The following is a 20114-nucleotide window of genomic DNA, read 5'->3' as shown; positions in this document are numbered from 1 at the left end:
TGGGTATTGTGTTATTCTCACTACTCACTTCTTCCTCCCTCTGTCAGCCTGCACTTTGGAACATCTACTCACCACTGACTGGGTTCCTCGAGTAGATGAGGTTGTGACTGGTGTTATGGTGATAGTGCTTGTCACTTTGTTCGCACCGGGTCGTGACGAGAGGTGGTTCCTGGGAGAGCGAAGGACAGTGCCCGTGGAAACCTCCTTTTCAGCTGTCACGTTGACAGGTCGGACAGTAATAACTGGACTTGCTCCTTCAGCTGAAGTCCCAGGGGATCGTTTAAACTGAGAACCTAAGTGAATGTGAATTTTATTGTCTTCTGTGGTTATGATATTGGCATTGGAGTTGTATTTCCGTATTGGAGTTGGAACAGTCTGTTTTTCTGGGGTGACTTTCAGGACAGTCCTTCCCATGGGCATTTCCTGGGATTCGGGAGAGACTGCAATCTCAGCCGGGGCTGCTGATGTAGACACTGTCATTATCTGAATGGGGGATGTGGGCCTGTCTGCAAATGTACCTCTGCCACTTTCTGGAGTCTTCTCTCTGGAATAGGTGGTAATTGTGACTGGGGACATGGCTCGTTCTGTACAGAGAGTACTATCTCCACTTTTTGGTTTTTGAGACATAATGTTTGGTGATGGAATAATGGTTATCCTTGGTTTCTGATTCCCTAATGTAGGAATGACCGTGGTACTGGAAAAAAATTCTTCAGATGTTGGGCTTGTTATCTCCAAAGTTGCAGTACTGTTCTCATGGTCTGGTGTCACTCGAATATGCAGGGGCTGACCCTGTTTTGGTGAAAGAACCAGCTCTCCTGGGTGCCCTGGACTGGAATTTGTTCGAGGCCCTTTCTCTTGAGTGATCGAGGGCCCATTTTCCCTTTTTCTCATCCATGGAATCCAAGACTTTCTCATAGTGAGCTCATTTGCTGCTGGAGGATACCTGTCTAGAACAGAGGATCGTTCCATAGGTTTTTTCAATCCTACCTGTCGAAGATTACTCATGATATGATTCTCTTCTTGAAAGGATTTCCGTATAAATACTGCTGGTGTTTCTTCCTCTGCTCCCTCATTACTGACAGCATCAGTTTGTACTCCAGTTGACATCACTGGTATATCTACCATTCTTCTTCCATTCATACTGGGTCTTAGAGCTCGGCTATAGCGCTTAGAAAGCTCCAACTCTTTGGTCAGATTGAGGACCTCCTGTCCCATGTTTTTGTTCTTATTTTCCTCTTCCATAAATCTTTGTTGAAGGACAGAATAATCCACTTGGAGCTGAGAGAGTTGATCTTCTTTGTTCATTAATTCATGAATCTTCTCTTTAAGAGCTTGAACTTCAGCTTTTAAGTCTCGACTTTTAGCTTCTTCCAACCGAAATCTGTGTCTCAACTCAGCTTCCTGGCTCACAGCCTCACCTTTCTCTATGGCTTTATTCTTGGCGATTTGGTGCTTTATCTCCTCTAGTTGTTGAGAGAGAAAGTTAGCCTTATCCTGCTCAGTTCTAAATTTCTGCTCCAGTTGGTCATACTCATCCTCCGTCTTCATCAAATCTCCTTCGACCACCTCCAGTTGCTGGAGACGTTTCTTCAGTCTCTCAATTTCAAGTGTTAGTTCCTTAATCTTGTTATCTTCTGGGCAGGAGAGCTCAGGCCCTTTTCGAGACCTTCCTCTTGTTATTTCTCTTTCCACTTCCTCTATTCCATCAAGTCTCTTCTTTAATAAGTCAACATTGCAACTTAATTCAGACGATTTTTCTTCTTCACTTTTCAATTTGCCTATTAACTCATCTCTCTCTTTTGTCAAATTGTATACTTTTTCCTCCATTTCAGATTTCAGCTTTAAAAGCTTCTTACTTTCTTCGATTAGCTTTTCAGTTACATCCATAACTTTTCCTTGTTCCACCTTAAAATTTTTATTAAGTCCATCCACTTTTCTCTCTTCTTGCTTTATTTTTTCCATCATATTTTTCCTTTCATCAACCAGCATCACAGTAAATGACTTCAACTTTGTAAGATCATCTTTTAGGCTTAATTCAGCCTTTTCCAGTCTACTTTCAGAACATTCCAGTTCTTTAACTCGACTCTTGACCACCTCCAATTCATTTAGCAGATCTTTAGTTAAGTTCTTCTCTCTCTCCAGATTTAAATGTAGCTGGGTGCATTCAGATTTACTTTTGCTAAATGCCTCTTCCAATTTCTCCAGCTCTGACATTCTCTTCTGTAACTTCTCAACTTCAAGTCTGAGCTCCCTGCTATGATGTTCTTCCTCTTGCAACTTCTTCCTCAATTCCCTGCACTGGGATTCTGTTTTCGTGATCTCCTCATCTTTACCCTCCATTTCAAGCACTCGCTTCCGGAGATTTTCGACTTCTGCCATAAGGCTGGAGTTGCCACATTCCCCTTTGGCAATTTTGTCTCTTAATTCCTGAAGTTCTTCCTCTGCCTTTTGGAGATTTTTGTTGGTCTCCTCTAGCTCCTCAATTCTCTGAGTTAAGCCCACCAGCTTGAGTCGAAGTTGCCTGTTGTGAGATTCTTGATTAGCCAACTTAGCGTTCATCTCTTCATGCTCTTGGGAAAACCTCGAAGCTTTGTGTTCAAAATCCACTTCTAACTTGAGCAATTTCTGCCTGTCTTCTTTGGATTTGGCAGTAATGGATTTGAGCTTTTCTTCTTCTTCCCTCAGTTTCTGAGTAAGATCCTGTACTTTCTGGCTTTGCAGGCCAAGTTGCTCAATATGCATTTGTCTTTCATCCACCAGCATGAGTGCAAAGGACTTGAGTTTTACAAGCTCGTCTCTTAATTTATTGAGCCGCTTAGCATTTTCCTTTTCTTTGCGGGCTTGGTAAGCCTTTTCTTGTTCAAGGAGCTTTTTCAACCTATAAAACCAAATACATTAAAGTATTACATCTTGTTGTCATATTACATATTATACTATATATATTCTATTTATATGCAATATATTTATTATAATACATATTAAAACATTAATCAGCAAGTAGGTTTGTCTTAGATATTAAATCAAAATAAAATCCCATTACAATAAATCCCTTATCAATTGCTGCAATATCAAGGTTGAACAAATAGTCATTAATGAAACTAATCAGAAGTCAGGATGTTGGTCACCCTTAGAGAGGGGTAGTGGCAAGAAGGGGACATGAAGAGCGCTTTTAAGGTACCAGTTTCATGATTTATGTGCAGGTTACACAGGATTGTTCAGCTTATAAAATTTCAGTAAGCTGAACACTTATGATAGTTCCTTTCTGCACATATATTATATTTCAATAACATGGCCATTGAATAAAACTTAGGTTGTACAAAAATAATGACTATTTATATAGTGCTTTCTGTATTCTAGGCACTAGAAGTATCTTATCCTCATGGCAATCCTATGCAAGTGTCATCCCCATGAGGAAAATGAGACACAGAACCTGCCACAGGTCTCACAGTCAGCAAGTGGCAGTGCTTGGATTCAAACTCAGGCCATCGGGCTAGAGAATCCTCGTCTTCACCTCTGCCTCATATGACTTCAAAAGAGAAATTGACTTTAAATGAAAGAGAAGGCCCAGAAAAGAAGAACCTTTGGAGTTTTTATTTTGTATGCAGCTATCACTGGGAACAAGGTGAGATGAGCTTTGTGATAGAAAGCTGATCTACATAAACTGATTTTAGTTAACACCAGAACTGGCACAGGATTTTCTCTCAGTTTTCTGATTTAAACATTTTTTTATTTTTTTTTAACTAAAGAGCTAGGTTAGGGAGGAAATCTGAATTACTATTAATACAAAAAAGTTGCAGCCACAGGAATTACTATGTTTCACATGTATGAAATGCATTTTCTCTATTATGTTTATGTAGAACTATAAGTAAGCCAGAGTAACTATTTACTAGCCTTGTGTTGGTCAGCTAATTTGCACCAATTCTTAATAGTTATTTTCAATTACACATAAAAACAAAGTTAAAATAATAACCATATTCAGCATATAAGTGTAAAAATGTGTTTATAAGAGAAGCAAGTTATAAACAACCACTAACATGTATTGGTTTAATAATCACAGCTAAGACCTGAATGTACTTAATGTACATTAAAAATGTTCTTAAGCATATATTTTTTATTTCAATATATTTTGTAGCTTATTTATTCTGAATGATTTATGTCACATTTATGACTAGATCAGCTGTGAGTCAAGTAAATAGAAGTTAATAGTCTCACACTGCATTGTGTAAGAAATGACTGGACATATACATAAAAGCTCTTCATAATCAAATCCAGTGTCAGATAATTACTATAAAAATGGCTCTGATGATGTCATTAAGATTTCTTTTACGGAATTAATTTTATAAAATATATCCTTGTATCTAACCATCTATTAACTAAATGCGTAACTTCCAAAACCCATTGTGATTTTATTCCTAAAATGGTAGAAAAAGATTGTTTTCAAATTCTATAGACTTACATGAGCAATACTCTAATAGCTTCACTAAATGTGGTTCTCACATATGTAAAAGGGGAATTGTTGATCATGTTCTCTTTTTATTTGGAGTCAAACAACTGAAATAATGTCACAGAACTATAGAATAGGAAAGACTTGAGGGGATTTTTCAAATTCTTTGAACTTAATTAGATTGTCGGAGACAAATTCACTGAAAACACCAATGCTTTCAACTCTAAGCTTAAAGGTGAAAACTTCTCAAGATACTTGTTTAAATATCCTGTGCCTCTCTGCTATTAGAGGCAGTGGATGGGAGTGGCTGAAACATAGGCTTTGAAGTCAGACATGGAGGAACCTGTATTCTGGTTCTGCCGTTTTCTAACTGTGTAACCTCTGGCCAGTCACTGAAACTCTGACCTCAGTTTTCTCAGCTGTAAGGGAAGGAATGAGGCATATGCATTAATAGTCTGTCATAGGACGGCTCTGAAGACTGAACTAGCAGAAGTGACTGATACATAGACTGAATACATGGATGTGACAAAATGCAAAAACAAATATAAGAACTAAAGTACGCTATTCTCTCCACCTGAAAAGTCTGTCTAATGCTTTTTTTGTGTTTAATCCGTAAGTCTTTTAAACTCATTATCATATCTTTGATAGTAAAACCTGGGATCCTGATGTTTCAGCCAGAGAAAATTAAAAGGCTTTCTGATCAGTAGGAAATCCTGTGAGCTAGAGCATGACCGTAAAAGGAATTTGGCTTCTAGAAAACCACATTTTTCAAGTCTTAGCTGTGATTATTTCTCTTTTACTAGCTCCATTAAGCTCTCTCTGTTTTCTATTCTATCACATCTTAAACCATCCCATCTCTTAGTTACAGCAAAACATGGCCCATTCTCTGCATTCTCCCCAAATCCAGTTTCTCAGTTGGTATAGCTGAGGGTTAAATCTAGGACTATGGTAAATTTGGGTGGCTCAGTGGGGACAGCTTGCCAATAGTGTTCTGAGTAAATAGATCTGTATTCCAATTTCTACAGGCAGGGCATTGAGGATGGGAAGGATGAGATGAATTGTGAAGACTTTGTAAAAGGTAACTTGGCCTGGGTTTTGTGACTGCTCACTCACTGGGAGGAAGAGAAAGAGAGACAGAAAAAAAATTCTTTCAATGCTTTGGGTCTGAATTATTGAAAGTAATTATACCTCTAACAGGAATATGAAAAATAGGCTAGAAAGAGTATTGGTAGAAAATTGAGGCAACAGCAAGACAGTCAAGTTGAAAAGTATACCAGGCAATCATTAATAATACTGTATTGTACATTTAAATTTTTGTTAAGAGGATAAGTCTCATGTTAAGTGTTCTTACCATGATAAAATTAAAAAAAAACATTTTTTAAAAGTATATCAAGCAGTTAGAAATGTAGTGCTTTGGAGATAAATCTTATAAATTTTACAGCCCATATACATCTTAACCCATTATCCTAATGCCTCTCCACTGTTGTTACTCTAGTGCAAGCCCTTCTCTTTGGCTGATAATTCTGCAACAGCCTCCTGAATGCTCGCCTCACAATGTCAGCATTGCTGCTTGTTAGTTGTATGACCTTGGACAAGTTATGTAATCTATCTATATACTTCAATTTCCTCATTGATAAATTGGGCATCAAAATAGTACTTGATTCATAGGGTCTGTGTGAAGTGCATATCAATTAATATACAGAAAGCACTTACAACAGAGCCAGACCATAGTAAATGTAGTTTTAGCTATCTTTTATTATTATTATTATTATTATTATTATTATTTCACCCAAATGCACATATGATCATGCCACTCCTTGGCTTTCCATGTCTTCCTATCGCTCTAAGAATAGAGGTATGAAATTCATAACATAGCCCAGCATGATTTAATTCTTTAACACCTTGGCAGGTTCATCTCAAGTCAATCTCTTCCTTATTATCAAAGCTGCTAACATTCCATACATATGCTGAGCCTTCTCTCAGTATTTTTTTCCTGCTCCTTTCACTCTGAACATACCTGGTTGATTTTTTAACCTTCAAGTCTCATTTAAATGTCTCTTCCTCCAGGAAGCCTTCCCTAACCTACCTGATTAAGTGAGATCTTTTTATAGATTCTCATAATATCCTACAGCCTTCCTTTATAACATTTATCAACTTATAATTTTTTAATGTCTGCCTACCTCTGTTAATGCAAGTTCCATGAGGGTACCTGCTATGGGTCTGTCTTGTTTACCCCCATCACAATGCCTGACACATAAGAGATGCTCAAGAAATATGGACTGAATGGATTAATAAAAGAAAGAATAAATAAACAAGCTTGAGTTAGAAATACAGCTCAAGTCACCTATACAGAGACGTGAGAACTGAAGTCCCTTACAATGCTGAGCTGAGTCTAAATTTTTGTTGAACGTATATTATGATTGTCACTAGGCCAGTAATTTGATATTAATAGTGGCTATTAGATGACGAATGTCTCTGATGTAGTAAGCAATGGCCTTTCTTTAAAAAATGTAGTTATTCTAGTCATCAGTCTCCTAGAGAAGAGTTGTAGCTCTGAAGTGGGAAACCTCAAATGAGAGAGGGAGTCCTCTCTATGTGGACTGGGAAGGTATCCCTTACTTTCTGTTTTTAGTACTGCACGATGAACAACCTCTACATAACCTATAAAATGCTTATGTGAATATTAGAACCCTAAACAACATTTTATAGACCAAGCTGAATTAAGGCTTTCTGTGTCTCTCTCTTAAGTTCTAGTGTTCTTTTTGCATGTGTCCTTTGTTTGTTTTAGTTCTTAAAAAAAAACAAAAGAAAAGTTCTAACCTCTGCTACAGAAAAACAAGAGAAAGGACTTTATCCACAGTTGGACAAGAACTCTAATGTAGCACACATCTGGGGTCTAGTGGGAGGAAATAGTGAGACTAAAGTGAGAGAAATCGCAAGAGGAAGGAAAGTCACAGGAGAACTTGGGGCTGTTTTGTCAGCCATCCTTCCCTATGTAGAAACTCTTACGGTGCTAAAAGCTTGGTAATTCTTGAGTTTTTATTTGAATAAGGGAAGTGATATTCCCTCATACACGGAAATAAATGTGATCTCCAAAAGAGAAACTACGGAGAACGAGAAAAAGGAAAGGATGGAGAAAACAATTTTTTGGAAAGGCCCTAAAATAAGGGGTAAAAAGAATGAAGAGGAGATACTGAAGGCCTGACAAGACATATAAGAGCAGAGGTACAAGGAGAGAACTCACAGAGCGACACAGGAGCTCCAAAGAAAGAGGGTGCTGGTCTCTCCTTATTTACCTCCCCAATCAACTTAGCATTCTACTTCAGGCAGCTTTTTAATTCCGTTTCTGAAAATCCTCATTAATATTAAACAAGCATTCAGAAGCATTATCATGTAACTATTCAGAAAACATAATGACTATGGCATATTATTTCTCTTTTTCAAATAATTTCCTAACAGTTACATTTTTATTTTGCGCTGTAAGCAATTAATTTGCATTACTGGGCCCCATTTCCATGTAATTATGCTATTTAAGGAGTGAAATAAGAGGGTTTTGATGTTGCATGTGCCAATTGGTCTTACCACCTCCTCTTCACTCTCCTATCTGCCCATATCACCATTCTTCAACCATGGCCTGATTCTAAGCATATTAGCATAACAAGGAAACAGACCAGAAGACCAAAAGTAAGAAGATAAATTAGTACCATGATTCTCATCAGCAGTTACAGGCAGAGCCCTAAGTATCCTGAAATCAAATTTATTCTTGGCAAGTTGTTCATTTTCTGCCAACATTTTATCTTATTTAAAGGCCAAAAGGAAGACAAGTAAATGGTATAATAGATTTTTCAGTTTGTCATTTATAAACTGGTTAAGAAACAAATTATTTTCAACTGAAAGACTTTAAAAGTGTAGGCCCAAATGTTCTGATTGTTTATGGCATATACATATGTCAAGATTCATTAAATTGTAAAATTAAAATTGGTGAATTTTATCATATTTAAATTTCTCAATAAAAAATATAATGAGAAAAATAATATTAAAAGTCCTAGAAAGTATCCTAAGATGTCAGATAAAGGGGGAAAATTATAAACAAATATTATAAAAGAATGATTTAAGATATTATAGAAAACATAAAATAGATTATTAATCTTATGGCAGAAAGAAGCAAAAGCAGAAGTTGGAAAGATAAAGAGAAGAACGCTAACATTTTCAGGTAGGATTGGAGAGGCTGACAAGAAAACACGTTCTGGGGAAATAATGTTTCAGGTACTAGAAAACCACTAGTCCTAATATTATTTCCGGAGGTTTTTAAAAGTCCACCCCAAACTCCAATTTTTGCTAATGCTTAATTTTAAAAAGTAAATAAATGATAGAAATAGAGGTCTTTGAAAATAAAACATCGTATTTGCCAGCTACTTATTCCATCCTAGGCAACGTAAGTACTTTATTATTTCATTTCATTTTCATAACAACCCTTTGAGCAAGACATTACTATGCCATTTTATAAATAGGGAAGTTATTTGACTTAAGCAAGGGAACAGGACTAAGAAGGGGAAAGTTGAGATTTTGGACCAGATCTGTTTGACCACAATCAATGTGCTTTTAACAACAATGCTATTCCTCAAATAGATGTTGCTTTAATGGTAAAAATTTGCAAGACTTTGCATTTATTTAGGTTTACTTCATCTTGCTTGATTCAGTCTATCCTGGAACTCTGTCTTGTCACCCAATATACATCAGCTTATGTCAAGCATTGTGTCAATGGCAAAATGACCCCTATCATTAAAAAAAAGACAGGTCAGTGCACAGAGCCCTTCAAACACTCTCAAGATAGCCCTCCTGCTGACATCAATCCATTCAGTAGCAAGGACGTTGTCATTCAATTAGCTAGGAACCCACTGGGCTGTATTCCTCATCTCTTCTGCACTCCCAGTCCTCGCCTAAGAACCTGTCCCAACCACACCTTCCTCATGTCAGTCAACTACAACCAAATTCTTCTAGATGGTTCTGCCCAAAATCTAGAGTCCTCTCTTTCTCTCACATCCCCACATTCAATTCTTCAGCAAATCTTGTCAACTCTGTCTTCAAAATATATCCCAAATGTAATTACTTCTCACCTCCTCCACTGCTATCACACCAGGCCAAACTACCATCATCTCTCATCTGGATTATTGCAATAGCCACCGAATCTGACTTCAGCTTCCTCTCTTGCTCACCCTCAGTCTATTTATTCTCTGCCCGAAGCCAGTAATCCTTAACAAAGGGTAAATCAGATTATGTCATCCTGTGCTCCAAGCCTTCACTAGCTTCCCATTTGAATCTCGGTGAAGCCAAATCATCACAATGTCCGCAGAGGCCCTACATTGTCACCTTCCCCTTACCTCTCTGACTTCATCTCTGAAAACCCTTACTCTCACTCTTCAGATATTCTAAGAGATCAAGCCCTCATTTCCTTCTAATCTTGGCACAAACGTCACTTTCTCATGAAGGGTTTCTTTGCCCTCCCTATTTTATCTTGTGCACTTCATGGTAAAACTTCCTATTTCCTTCTCCTTAGTACTTACTACCATCAAATACACTATACATTTTATTTATTCTTTTTTTAATTGACCGTCTTTCTTCTCTAAAATGGAACCACCATAAAAGGAGGAATTTTGTGTATTTTGTTCCCTGCTGTGGCTCTAGCACCCAAACCATAGTCCATGGTGAGCTATTTACATATTTGTTGAAGACTATCACAAAAGGCCTTCTCAACAGTCTTGTTGAGATTCAAATGAACTTAAATAAATTCTTTTATCCTTTGTGCCTCTGCTTTCTCATCTACAAAATGGAGGAAATGAAAGTACCCTCAAGGGGCTGTTGTGAAGACTAAATGAAATGACACACATAAAGAGATAAAGATATGCAGAGGATGCATATAGGAAAGACAACTAAGTTATACCAGGGAAAGGGAGTGAGAGAGGCTTCCGGGAGGAGGTGACTCTTAACCTGAGTCTTAGCAATCAGTCATAGCTGGGTAAGTGGAAGAAGGCAAGGAAAGGGCACTCTAGATGCGGGAGTAGCAAACTGTTTTCTGTGGGCCAAATCTAGATTAAGGCCAGTATTTGTACAGCCCTCTAGGTAAGAATGATTCTTAACATTTTTAAAGGGTTGTAAAACATAACAAAGACGAATATTTGGCAGACATTGTATGTGGCCTGCAAAGCCTAAAATAAGAGCCTAATGGAAACAGCACAGAAAAGCACAGAACTGGGAAATAGGAGACATTTTCAAGGCACAGCAGGCAGCTCAACTGAAATGAAGGGTACCTATAGGGACAGAGGTGGGGAAATGAGGCTAGAAAGGAAGGACAAGCTTAACAAAGCACCCCGTGGGCTAAGAGGATGAATCTGAGCTTTGAATTCAGAATATGAGGAAATTCAACAGATGTACTGAGGATGGAAGAGTGTATCCAGGAAGCCACACATTAGCTAGGAAGCTACAAAAGCAGGAAGTGAGAAATGTAATGGAGTCTGAACTAAAATCATGTCATTGAGAAAGGAGAAGGGGGCATGGGGTGGGGGTGGGGGACATGGTGATTTTTATGAGACAGAAGTCATAGGGTTTGGTGACAGACTGACTAAGGATGGAGGGAGAGAAATTTGGACAGAACCTCCAGCTTCTGGCCAGGGTTACTAGTTTGATGTCAGTGCTTATCACGTGTAGGGTAATATAACAGAAACACACTTGGAAGGGGAGATAATGAGGTTTCCAAAAGGCACATTGACTGGAGGTTCCTGAGAACCTACAAGTAAAATTCCTATTGGTCAGCCTGGCGTTCAGGAGATACCTAGTGGGAGTCTCCGGGAACCAATGCAATCTAAAGCCATAGAGAGGAGGAGATAAGTAGGAAGTATGTAGACATAAGAGACAAAAAGGAGTAAGAGCAGAAAAAAAGATATGAGATGAGAAAACACAAAGAACTTAATGAGAGAAACTGAGCAAGGACAGCCTGGGAAACAAGAGGGAATCCAGCAACGGTGCGTTCCCAGATGCCAAGAGGGCAGAGAGAAGCATAAAAAAAATTCAACAGATGTACTGAGGATGGAAGAGTGTATCCAGGAAGCCACACATTAGAGAGGGCAGAAAAAAGCCATGTCCATGACGCCAAACACTCTGGAGAGATCAAGTGAGAGAACAGAAAAATGTTTTTAAATTCAAATTTTAAAAACTTTTTCCACTGAACATATCAGTATGGATATCATCAGTACTTCATATGAGCAGTTTTAGTGGAGTTGGGGAACAAAATACAGATTAGAGTTTAGCTGACAGAAAAAAAAAAAACAAGAGAAAAATAATGGAGACAAATATCTGAGACTAATTATTTGAGATCTTAATTGTGAAAGGGAGGAGAAACAGGGAAGTGGGCACAGTAAATAGATAGGGCAGGATCAACATTTTAATCTTTTATATATTTTTGAGATTATGTATTAATACATCGCCAGTCCAAACTTCGTGTGTGTGTGTCTGTGAGATTAGCATGTTCCCACTTAACTTTAAAGCTCTTTGTTTTTCTTTATAGAAATAGTACAGTTAATCAATAATTATAGAATATCATTATTAATAAATAAATACTGAATACACAAGTTTGCAGTCCCCAATGAAATAGTACATATAGGCAATATCTCCCCAAAGAGAAACAGCCAGACATTGTATACATAGGTATACCACCCAGGAAATACTCTTACCAAAAAAACTGAACATGAATCAGATCAAGCTCCTATAACTAATTACTGGTTTACAAGAAAGACAGGGGCAAGAAAAATGCTAAATGACATTGTGATGATGCAATCAAAAAATTCAAAATGTAGGGGATGACACAGGATAAAAAAAAAACCTATTTCTTCAATAAATAAACTGTAAGAAGAAAAAAGAGTGGGGGAGGGGAATTATAGAGTAAAAGAAATCTAGAAGACATATGAACCAACTGTAATCTATTTGGATTCTTATCCAAATAACTTTTTAAATGAGACAATTGGACAAATAATATTATTAAATTTTAGGTATGATAAAAGATCTTGGTAGTATTTTTAAAAATAAACCTTACCTTTTAGAAATACATATTGAAATACTTATGAATAAAATGATATGTATGGAATTTATATCAAAATAATCCAGGGGAATGGGGAATGCATTGATTGATTGTTGAAGCTAAGTGATGGGTATATGAGGGTTCATTATACTATTCTCTTTATTTTTATAAATGTTTTGAAATTTTCCATAATAATGTTTTGTAACTCCCTTTTGTAATCTTCAGCTTCCTTTCCCCACCCCCACCCCCACGTCTCAGCAGCTTTGCTGTCGGGTCATATTTTGACTTTCCATATTTGACACAGTGCCATGTGTCTCTCATATTTGTCTGTGATTGTGGGTGGTTCTTTCGCTCCTTTCTATGTTTATAAAATTAAGCTTGTTAGAGACTTACTTTTTCCTCCTCTTTGGGATCCATTTGATGCTTTGTCAAACTTATGCTAGAAAAAGCGTCCTCACTTTGTTCTGTTTCACAGAAATTTATCTTTCCTTTCAAAGTATAAGGACAAAAAGGGGGGGGGGGGGAAGTGAGGGTTTCTTTAACCTTATCCTGGTTACCACTCTTGAGATAACACTCCCGTGGGAAAGCTGTCACTCTGTGCTCCTAAAGGCTCAGGGCCACACCTAACTCTCTCCATTCTCATTTCTCTTCCTTGGAAAGTAAACCATGCAAGAGTCACAAGTTCTTTTCCCCAACTTTCTTGAGACTCCCACTTCAATAATTTCTCCGAATTTATCAGCATTAGCCCCAGAGCAGCAAATTTCTCTTTGCTTCCTTTAGATGTTGTCAGTTGTCACCATCTTAGTCCACGAGGCCTCATGTTAAAACACTAATGTCATCTTAAAAGTCACCTAGGTTTGTGTCTCAGCCAGATCATGCTAATTTCTCTTCTCACTATTTCTGTTCCCTTTCATTATATTCTTCCCTAACTCTCCCCGCATGTATGCCTCTCTGTCTTTCAAGAGAAAAGGCAGGTGAAAACTAGCAAGGGCATGATAGTAATTAAAGATGAATGAACCTCAAAAGAGTCAAGCTTGCATGCAGTTAAAAGTATTTAATCACAATGCATTTTTTCCCAACTAGAGCATAGCACAGAGTTAAGCAGCTTGGTAACATGATAGGACATGGTTTTAACAAATGTCTCAGGAAGTGTTACTTTTTCATAAATCACCTCAGTTCCTCAAGAAGTGACTATTATAGTAATTACCCAGAATTAACCTCATGTCCTCGATATACTACGCTGGGCTGGGAATAGTGCGCAGTGGGCAAGGCTGGGTCGTGCTGCTGCAGGGTCAGATCCCGTCCTCATTTGAAATTTTGACATTTTGTTCATTACGGGTTTTCTGCATTAACTTTTATTTTTTGAAAAATGCATTAAATTATTGTGTATCTTGAGTACTGAGTTGTTGGCATCCCCTTCAATGTTGTGCCCAAGGTGAAACCCTCATTGGCCTCATCCTAGTCCAGCCCTGAGCACTGAATGCTGGATAGTCATTTTTCATATATAAAGAAAGGGTGGATCCTTCACAATAGGACACAGACTTTTGAGCTTGTTTTTTTGTTTTGTGTTTCTTAGTACTGGAGGTGAGTTTATAAAAATCTTTGTACACTTTTTCCTTTTCCCTATTGTGAAGACCAACCACATTATCGAGCATCTAATCTCAAACTTTTTGACCCTGGCCCAGTGTAGTGGAACAGAGGCCTCCCTCATTTATTCTCACAATAAAAAAAGAACTTGGCAGCAAAAAATTGAAAGAAGAGAAAATAAAATCAGGAAACTCTTTTGCTAGCAGCTTCCATAAACTGCTTTTATATCGTAAGAGAAGACCCTGACCTTACACATGATTTTCTATTATAAAACTATATCCTACAAATTTAAATATAACCTACTAATCTTATTACATTTACTTTGATAGTGTAATCCAAGTAATTTAAATAATACAAACACACACAGACACACACACACCAGGCAAATGATCACAAATAAATTATTACTCCGCATCAGATTTTGAGGGGATTAGGTATAATTCTGCTCTAGAATAGGCAATTTGATGATGTACCTTGATGTCCAGTTGTTGAAAATTATAAACCAAGGATATTCATTATGGACTCTCTGCGGCTTAGCCCCACAACCCATAGCAAACTAAATGGATTATGAAGTTTAACCAATAGTAATTCATCTTTAAAAATCACAGATGGCAGCAACTGAAAACCATGAAAAGCTCATGATGAATAACAGATTATTCTTCACAGAGATTATATTCACCTACTACCAGGTGAACATATGCTCAGTGTTTGTCAACATTTGGTAGTAGCCAGAATACTCTTTAAAACACCGACTTAGTCTTTGAGAAAATCTAGTAACGTGCTAATTTACAATTACAAATGCTATATTTCAAAATAAATCACTAGGTATATTACTAGTAAATAGCTCTCAGTCATAGTAGAAATTAAAGTCTAGGAAATTATTTGTCATTTGTTCACAAAAACCATAGCAACAATTATTAGTATTTTTTTTTTTCTGATAGCCTGCTGCCCATCAGGAGACCCATATTTGAAAATCGCTCTTTGAAAAGCTCTGTGATCACACACTCTAGTATGAAGTCCACTGACTCATACAGAAATATAGCCATGATACATTAATTCACTCAATAATTCAACAAAAATGGGTTGAATGCCTCACCATTGTCAGATTTTGTATTAGCTGTTCAGAATAAAAAAATAAATTGCAAGGTTATATAAAATGTACCATTTATGTTTTCAGTATAGGCTAGTGAGGGACAAACATGGGGATGTGTTTGGAGGCAGGAGTTGCTCAAAACTTTTGCAAGTTTTGTTCCCAGTACTGTTTCCCTACTATCAGGAGTGCAGGCCACATGGCTCCTTTGGGGAAAGTAGATAAGGGTCCCCCTCCTCTCTAAGGAACCAGTCCCATGCTGGGGTGCCTGGCTTGATATGTTGAATGAGAAATGGATTTCAGCTCCTACTCTCTCATTGCCCAAGTGCCCCTGCAAGCTACAACCTGCACAGCCATACACAGTCCTATGAGCTCTTCTTTCTCATCCTTCAGGTTTCAGTTCACATGTCTCCTCCCCAGAGAGGCATTCGCTGACCAGCTTATTGAAAACAGTTTCCCTAGCCACTTTCCATCATATTACTCTATTTCTTTCTTTCATGGCACTGATTATCCGAAATCATCTGGTTCATTTATTTGTTTACTTAGATATTGTCTGTCTCCCTACCTCCCCATAGAGCAAAAGCTCCATAAGAGCAGGGTCTATGGATGAACACCAGCCTCCTAATAATGTGCCTCACGTGCAGTAGGTGCTCAATCAATATTTGTCCAGTAAATGAATAAACAAAGGTTATCCAGATAAAGAACGGGGGAAATGCTACACCTTGTAAAGGGAAAAGAGCATGCAAACACAAGAAAACAGAACCTCTTTCAAAATAGCACAGTCACTGTCAGAATACGACAGGAGGAAGGAGAATGTCAAGAAATAAGATTCCAGTAGAAGGTGGAGGTCAGCTCATCAAGTGGTTTGATGACATCCTAGGAGTCCGGCTCCATCAGGAGGGTTACACAGAATTCCTAAAGGACTTTAAGAACAGTGATAGTATCAAATTTGGATATTAGACTTTTCTGATGACAATGTGATTATATTGGATTATAGAAGGTTGAGACTAGTGGCAGGGAGACCAGTTACGAAAATATTGAAATTTTCTAAGAAAATAAAAAGACTAAACGAAGATCACAATTATAATACAAGGAGATGATAGGGATAATGAGGATATAGAATTGTCTGGTTTTGGTGACTGATTGAACGTGAAGGTTAAGGTAGAAAGAATGATGCACACATAAGATTTTTCCTGCTTCTTGACAAGAGTGACTGTGAAGGATAGTGCCCTGACCGTACTGGCCCCATTGGCACCGCGATCTAGACGATTGATCTAAGTTGTACCACGTGGGATCTGAGGAAGGTGGTTATGATATACCAATTGTCCAATTTTTTCATAAGACTCTACTGACTTCATGAGAAGGCAAAACTGTCTTTTTTAAAAACTTGACTCAGCAGAGTCAGCACGGGCAAGATAAACATCTAGGTCTTCTCTAGAATTATGACTTTTTGAAATGTTCTCTTTTAGATCTCAATCTTACTCATCTTTGAAAAATTAGTATGGTTTTCTCTTATAAACTTGTGAGAGGAAGCAAATCACGATTCTGAACATCTTGGTAGAAAGTGTTTTTGAATAGGGACACCAATTCACTTGATGAAATCATTGTTACATATAGCTGCAGAAAAACATTGCTATTGAAGTCACTACATTACCAACCTGTTCATTTGTATATTATTTACTATCACAAAATGCGATACTTCTGGTCATTATCCTTTGTGTTAATATAACTTCCATCTACCTCTCCAATTACTCTCTCCACCATTCTCAATTCTGCTCTGTGCTCTGGGAGGCTGACCTTTACACATTGTATTAACCAGCTCCTTCTAGCTTCCAGTTTAGCTAGACAGGAGATAATGGAGCATGGGGTATTAATTCCCTCCTGAGCCTTGGATATTTGGCTTCATTCTTCTACTTAGGGCCATAGACGCTGTTAGGCAGCCCTTTCCTATAGATACAGTTACTGAGGGTTCTGGTAACTACTCCCTTTCTCCAAGTTAACAGGCAGTAAGAAGTACACATGCCCAACCTCCCACCCCTACACCAATTGCTAGGGCTCTATGGAACTGCAGTGTCCCACCCATATTAGCTTCGCTACACTCCTCCCACACATCTATAACAATATCACATTAGCCCATCTGAGTCATCTGAGTTTTTGCTGTAACCCTGAACAGATCACACAGTATGTAATTTTCAGGGCTCAGAATCACTTCCCTTCTTTCCATCCAACACAGAACTTTAATATGCATCATGATTTCCCCTAAGCCAGATTTGGAGATTGGGATAATAGGACAAATCCAAAAAGAGAGGAGACACAGATAGTAGTGGGTGAGAGAGGGTCAATGAAGAGTTGAGGAAAAACGAAGAATGACAAGTTTACAGCCACATATACAAACTGCTACAGCGGGGAGCAGGAACAAGAACAAATGTGAAACTGGAGAAAGAAGAGAGGGAAGCAGAGTAGTGTTCCTCCTCTTCCTCAGACCAGACAAAGGAGTCTCATCGGTCCCTACCTTCAGGCTAGACAGGACGCAAGACCCTTGCCTTGGATCCCAGGACAACAATCCTGAAGCCTAGCTCTCTACCTTATTCATTTTGCACCGCAGGTTCTTTAGAGCTAGAAAACTTCTGGATGATAAAGGAGAAAGACCAGTACTGAAAGCTGAGTGGGAATATTCAGGAGAGAAAAAAATGGATGACTACTGATAGAGGACCAAATATGAAGTTATATCTAAAATTTGTGTAGAAAACTAATCTCTATGCAACTCAATCATGCCAATAATTTTCATTGGTAGAAAATATATGTATATTTTTTGACACATGTGTTATTTCAAAGCTATCCCTCAGGGCTCAGTACGGTAGTTCAGAGTAAGTGATCTAGAGCCAGACTATCTGGTTTGACTCCCGTTCTGCCCCACTACTCACTTGGGCAAGTTTCTTACTCTCTCTCTTCTTCAGTTTCCTCCTCTGTAAAAAAAGGGATAATAATAAAATATCTATTCTCAGGGTCATTGTCAGAATCACATGAATTATTATATGTACAGCGCTAAGTATTCAACAAATGTTAGATACTAATATTAGTAATAATGCCAAATTAGAACTCATTTGCCAATTTGTATCTTTTCCCAACAATGAGAATAAATTCTTCAGAGAAAATAGGCAGGGAAGTACATCTACTGGTGCAATGAAAAATATCATTTCATTCTTAAAACTTGAAAATGTTGTTTATCTTGTGGGCATGGATGAGTAGTTTCTATCCACAATAAAATGTCTTTTCTGTGTTTTCATATTTCCTAAGTTGTTCAAAGTACTTTCCAAATACTCTCAGATTGAGCAGATGAAATATTTTTTAAACAATAGAAAGAAGATATTATTCTTTCTTTTTGACATTGTTTATAAAGAATCAACCAGGTGAATAAATGTACCTAGTGATTTTCATGAAGAACGGGAACCAGAGAAATTTGTCACCTAAATGTGTGGCCTTGGGCATTTTCTTCCAAGTGTCCCCTCACCTTCCCTCAGTCTAACCCAAGGAGATCTTTCTCTATTCCCAACCAGATTCATCACACCTAATTATCAGAAGCTCCATCTAGTTAACACTTGTGTATTATCACAGGAAACTCTCTTCCTCAGAAAAGAAGCTAAATTAAGGGATTTCATTAGGGAAGCCAGAAAGCAGGGAGGATATTTTGAGCCAGGTAGGTTTTGAGGTCCCTGCACCACAGTGTGAGGTGCCCTCCCGCATGCGCAGGTAGGTGTGTGGGGTGCATTTGTCACACAGAACACGAGGGGAAGAGCTGGAAGCATGAATCAGATTTCCTGAGACTATTCAAGCAAGTTGAAGACAACCCACAAAAGTATAAATATACCTCATTTTACTCAGTGAACATAGAGTGCTAGGCAAAAGTTATATTTTAAGTTTCTATTATATATTGTGGTTTTACGCTTATACATTATGGGAGCTCACAATATAAAAAACTATGTCATTTTTAAAAGAATTTTGTTAGGATACTATAAAGCTCATTTGTCCCTTGGGAAAATATGTTTCATAAATAAGATTTGTTTAAAATAATATTGACATGAAATAAGCAGCGAATTAGCTTAAGCACATAAATCGCTGATATTTATGCATTTGCATGCATTTATTTACTCAGAAAAATAAACTCTCCCTCTTTAAAATGACAATAGAATTTATTGCCATTGTGTCCAAAGGTCTTTAAAAAGCTTTAAACATAAGTATGCATGAAATTTCACTATATACTTTTACAATTGTTAACATTTATCTAATAATTATTTTATCCACTTTTGGAACAACTTTAAAGCGAATGCAAAAAATAAAAAGTCACAGCAATAAAAAAACGCCAAAACTCCAGACTTAATTTTGTATTGATCCTGACTGTTGTTAATCTAAGAAAAAGAAATGTGCACACCCTTCTGTTGTGGAAAGGACATTTGGTTTCACAAGTAAACAGAAGTTCATCCAGTCACATGAAGCTAAAAATCCAGGCAGATTAATATAGTCAACCCAAGATTTTCATCACAGTTGGAACTTAAGATTTTTATCCTTTTAAACAGAGACAAAACATTAAAGATGAGTGTTACACAAAATTAAATCTACACAGATGAGAACCATACTATCTGCCCTTTTGTTCAAATTTCTATAAAACGGGTCATGTGAATCTGAAATCACACTATAAAAAATTGGTTTTGGCCAAGTTAAGTTCTTTTGTGAAAGACTCACACTACCCTCCAGCCCTACTGGAGCTAATGCAAGCTATTTATTTTGATACACTCTGCTGAACTCAGACAAGATTTTTATGGCATTTTGAGAAATTACTAAAGTTAAACTTTTTACACAATTGTTTAACATAGTCCAAACTTTAATCCCATTCCCACTTTGAAATCCAACCTGCTATTTACTTT

The 20114-nt window shown here is 37.5% G+C and overlaps 1 protein-coding gene across 6 annotated transcripts in view; it reads right to left on the bottom strand.

Moving 5' to 3' along the window:
- The window catches only part of FILIP1 (filamin A interacting protein 1), a 228872-nt gene that overhangs the window by 15333 nt on the left and 193425 nt on the right, over positions 1–20114 (bottom strand). For all 6 annotated transcript variants that reach the window (XM_074333213.2, XM_074333211.2, XM_074333214.2 and 3 more), the window contains one exon: positions 73–2878. In XM_074333213.2, coding sequence (XP_074189314.2) covers positions 73–2878 — 2806 coding nt within the window. The remainder of the gene's footprint in view (positions 1–72; positions 2879–20114) is intronic.

This window comes from Rhinolophus sinicus, chromosome 2, assembly GCF_057876585.1.
Source record: "Rhinolophus sinicus isolate RSI-liver-muscle chromosome 2, RSI-T2T, whole genome shotgun sequence".
In the NCBI taxonomy this organism is placed as follows: Eukaryota; Metazoa; Chordata; class Mammalia; order Chiroptera; family Rhinolophidae; genus Rhinolophus; species Rhinolophus sinicus.
Note: the sequence above shows the minus strand (reverse complement) of the source record. Positions and strands in the feature narration are given on the sequence as shown.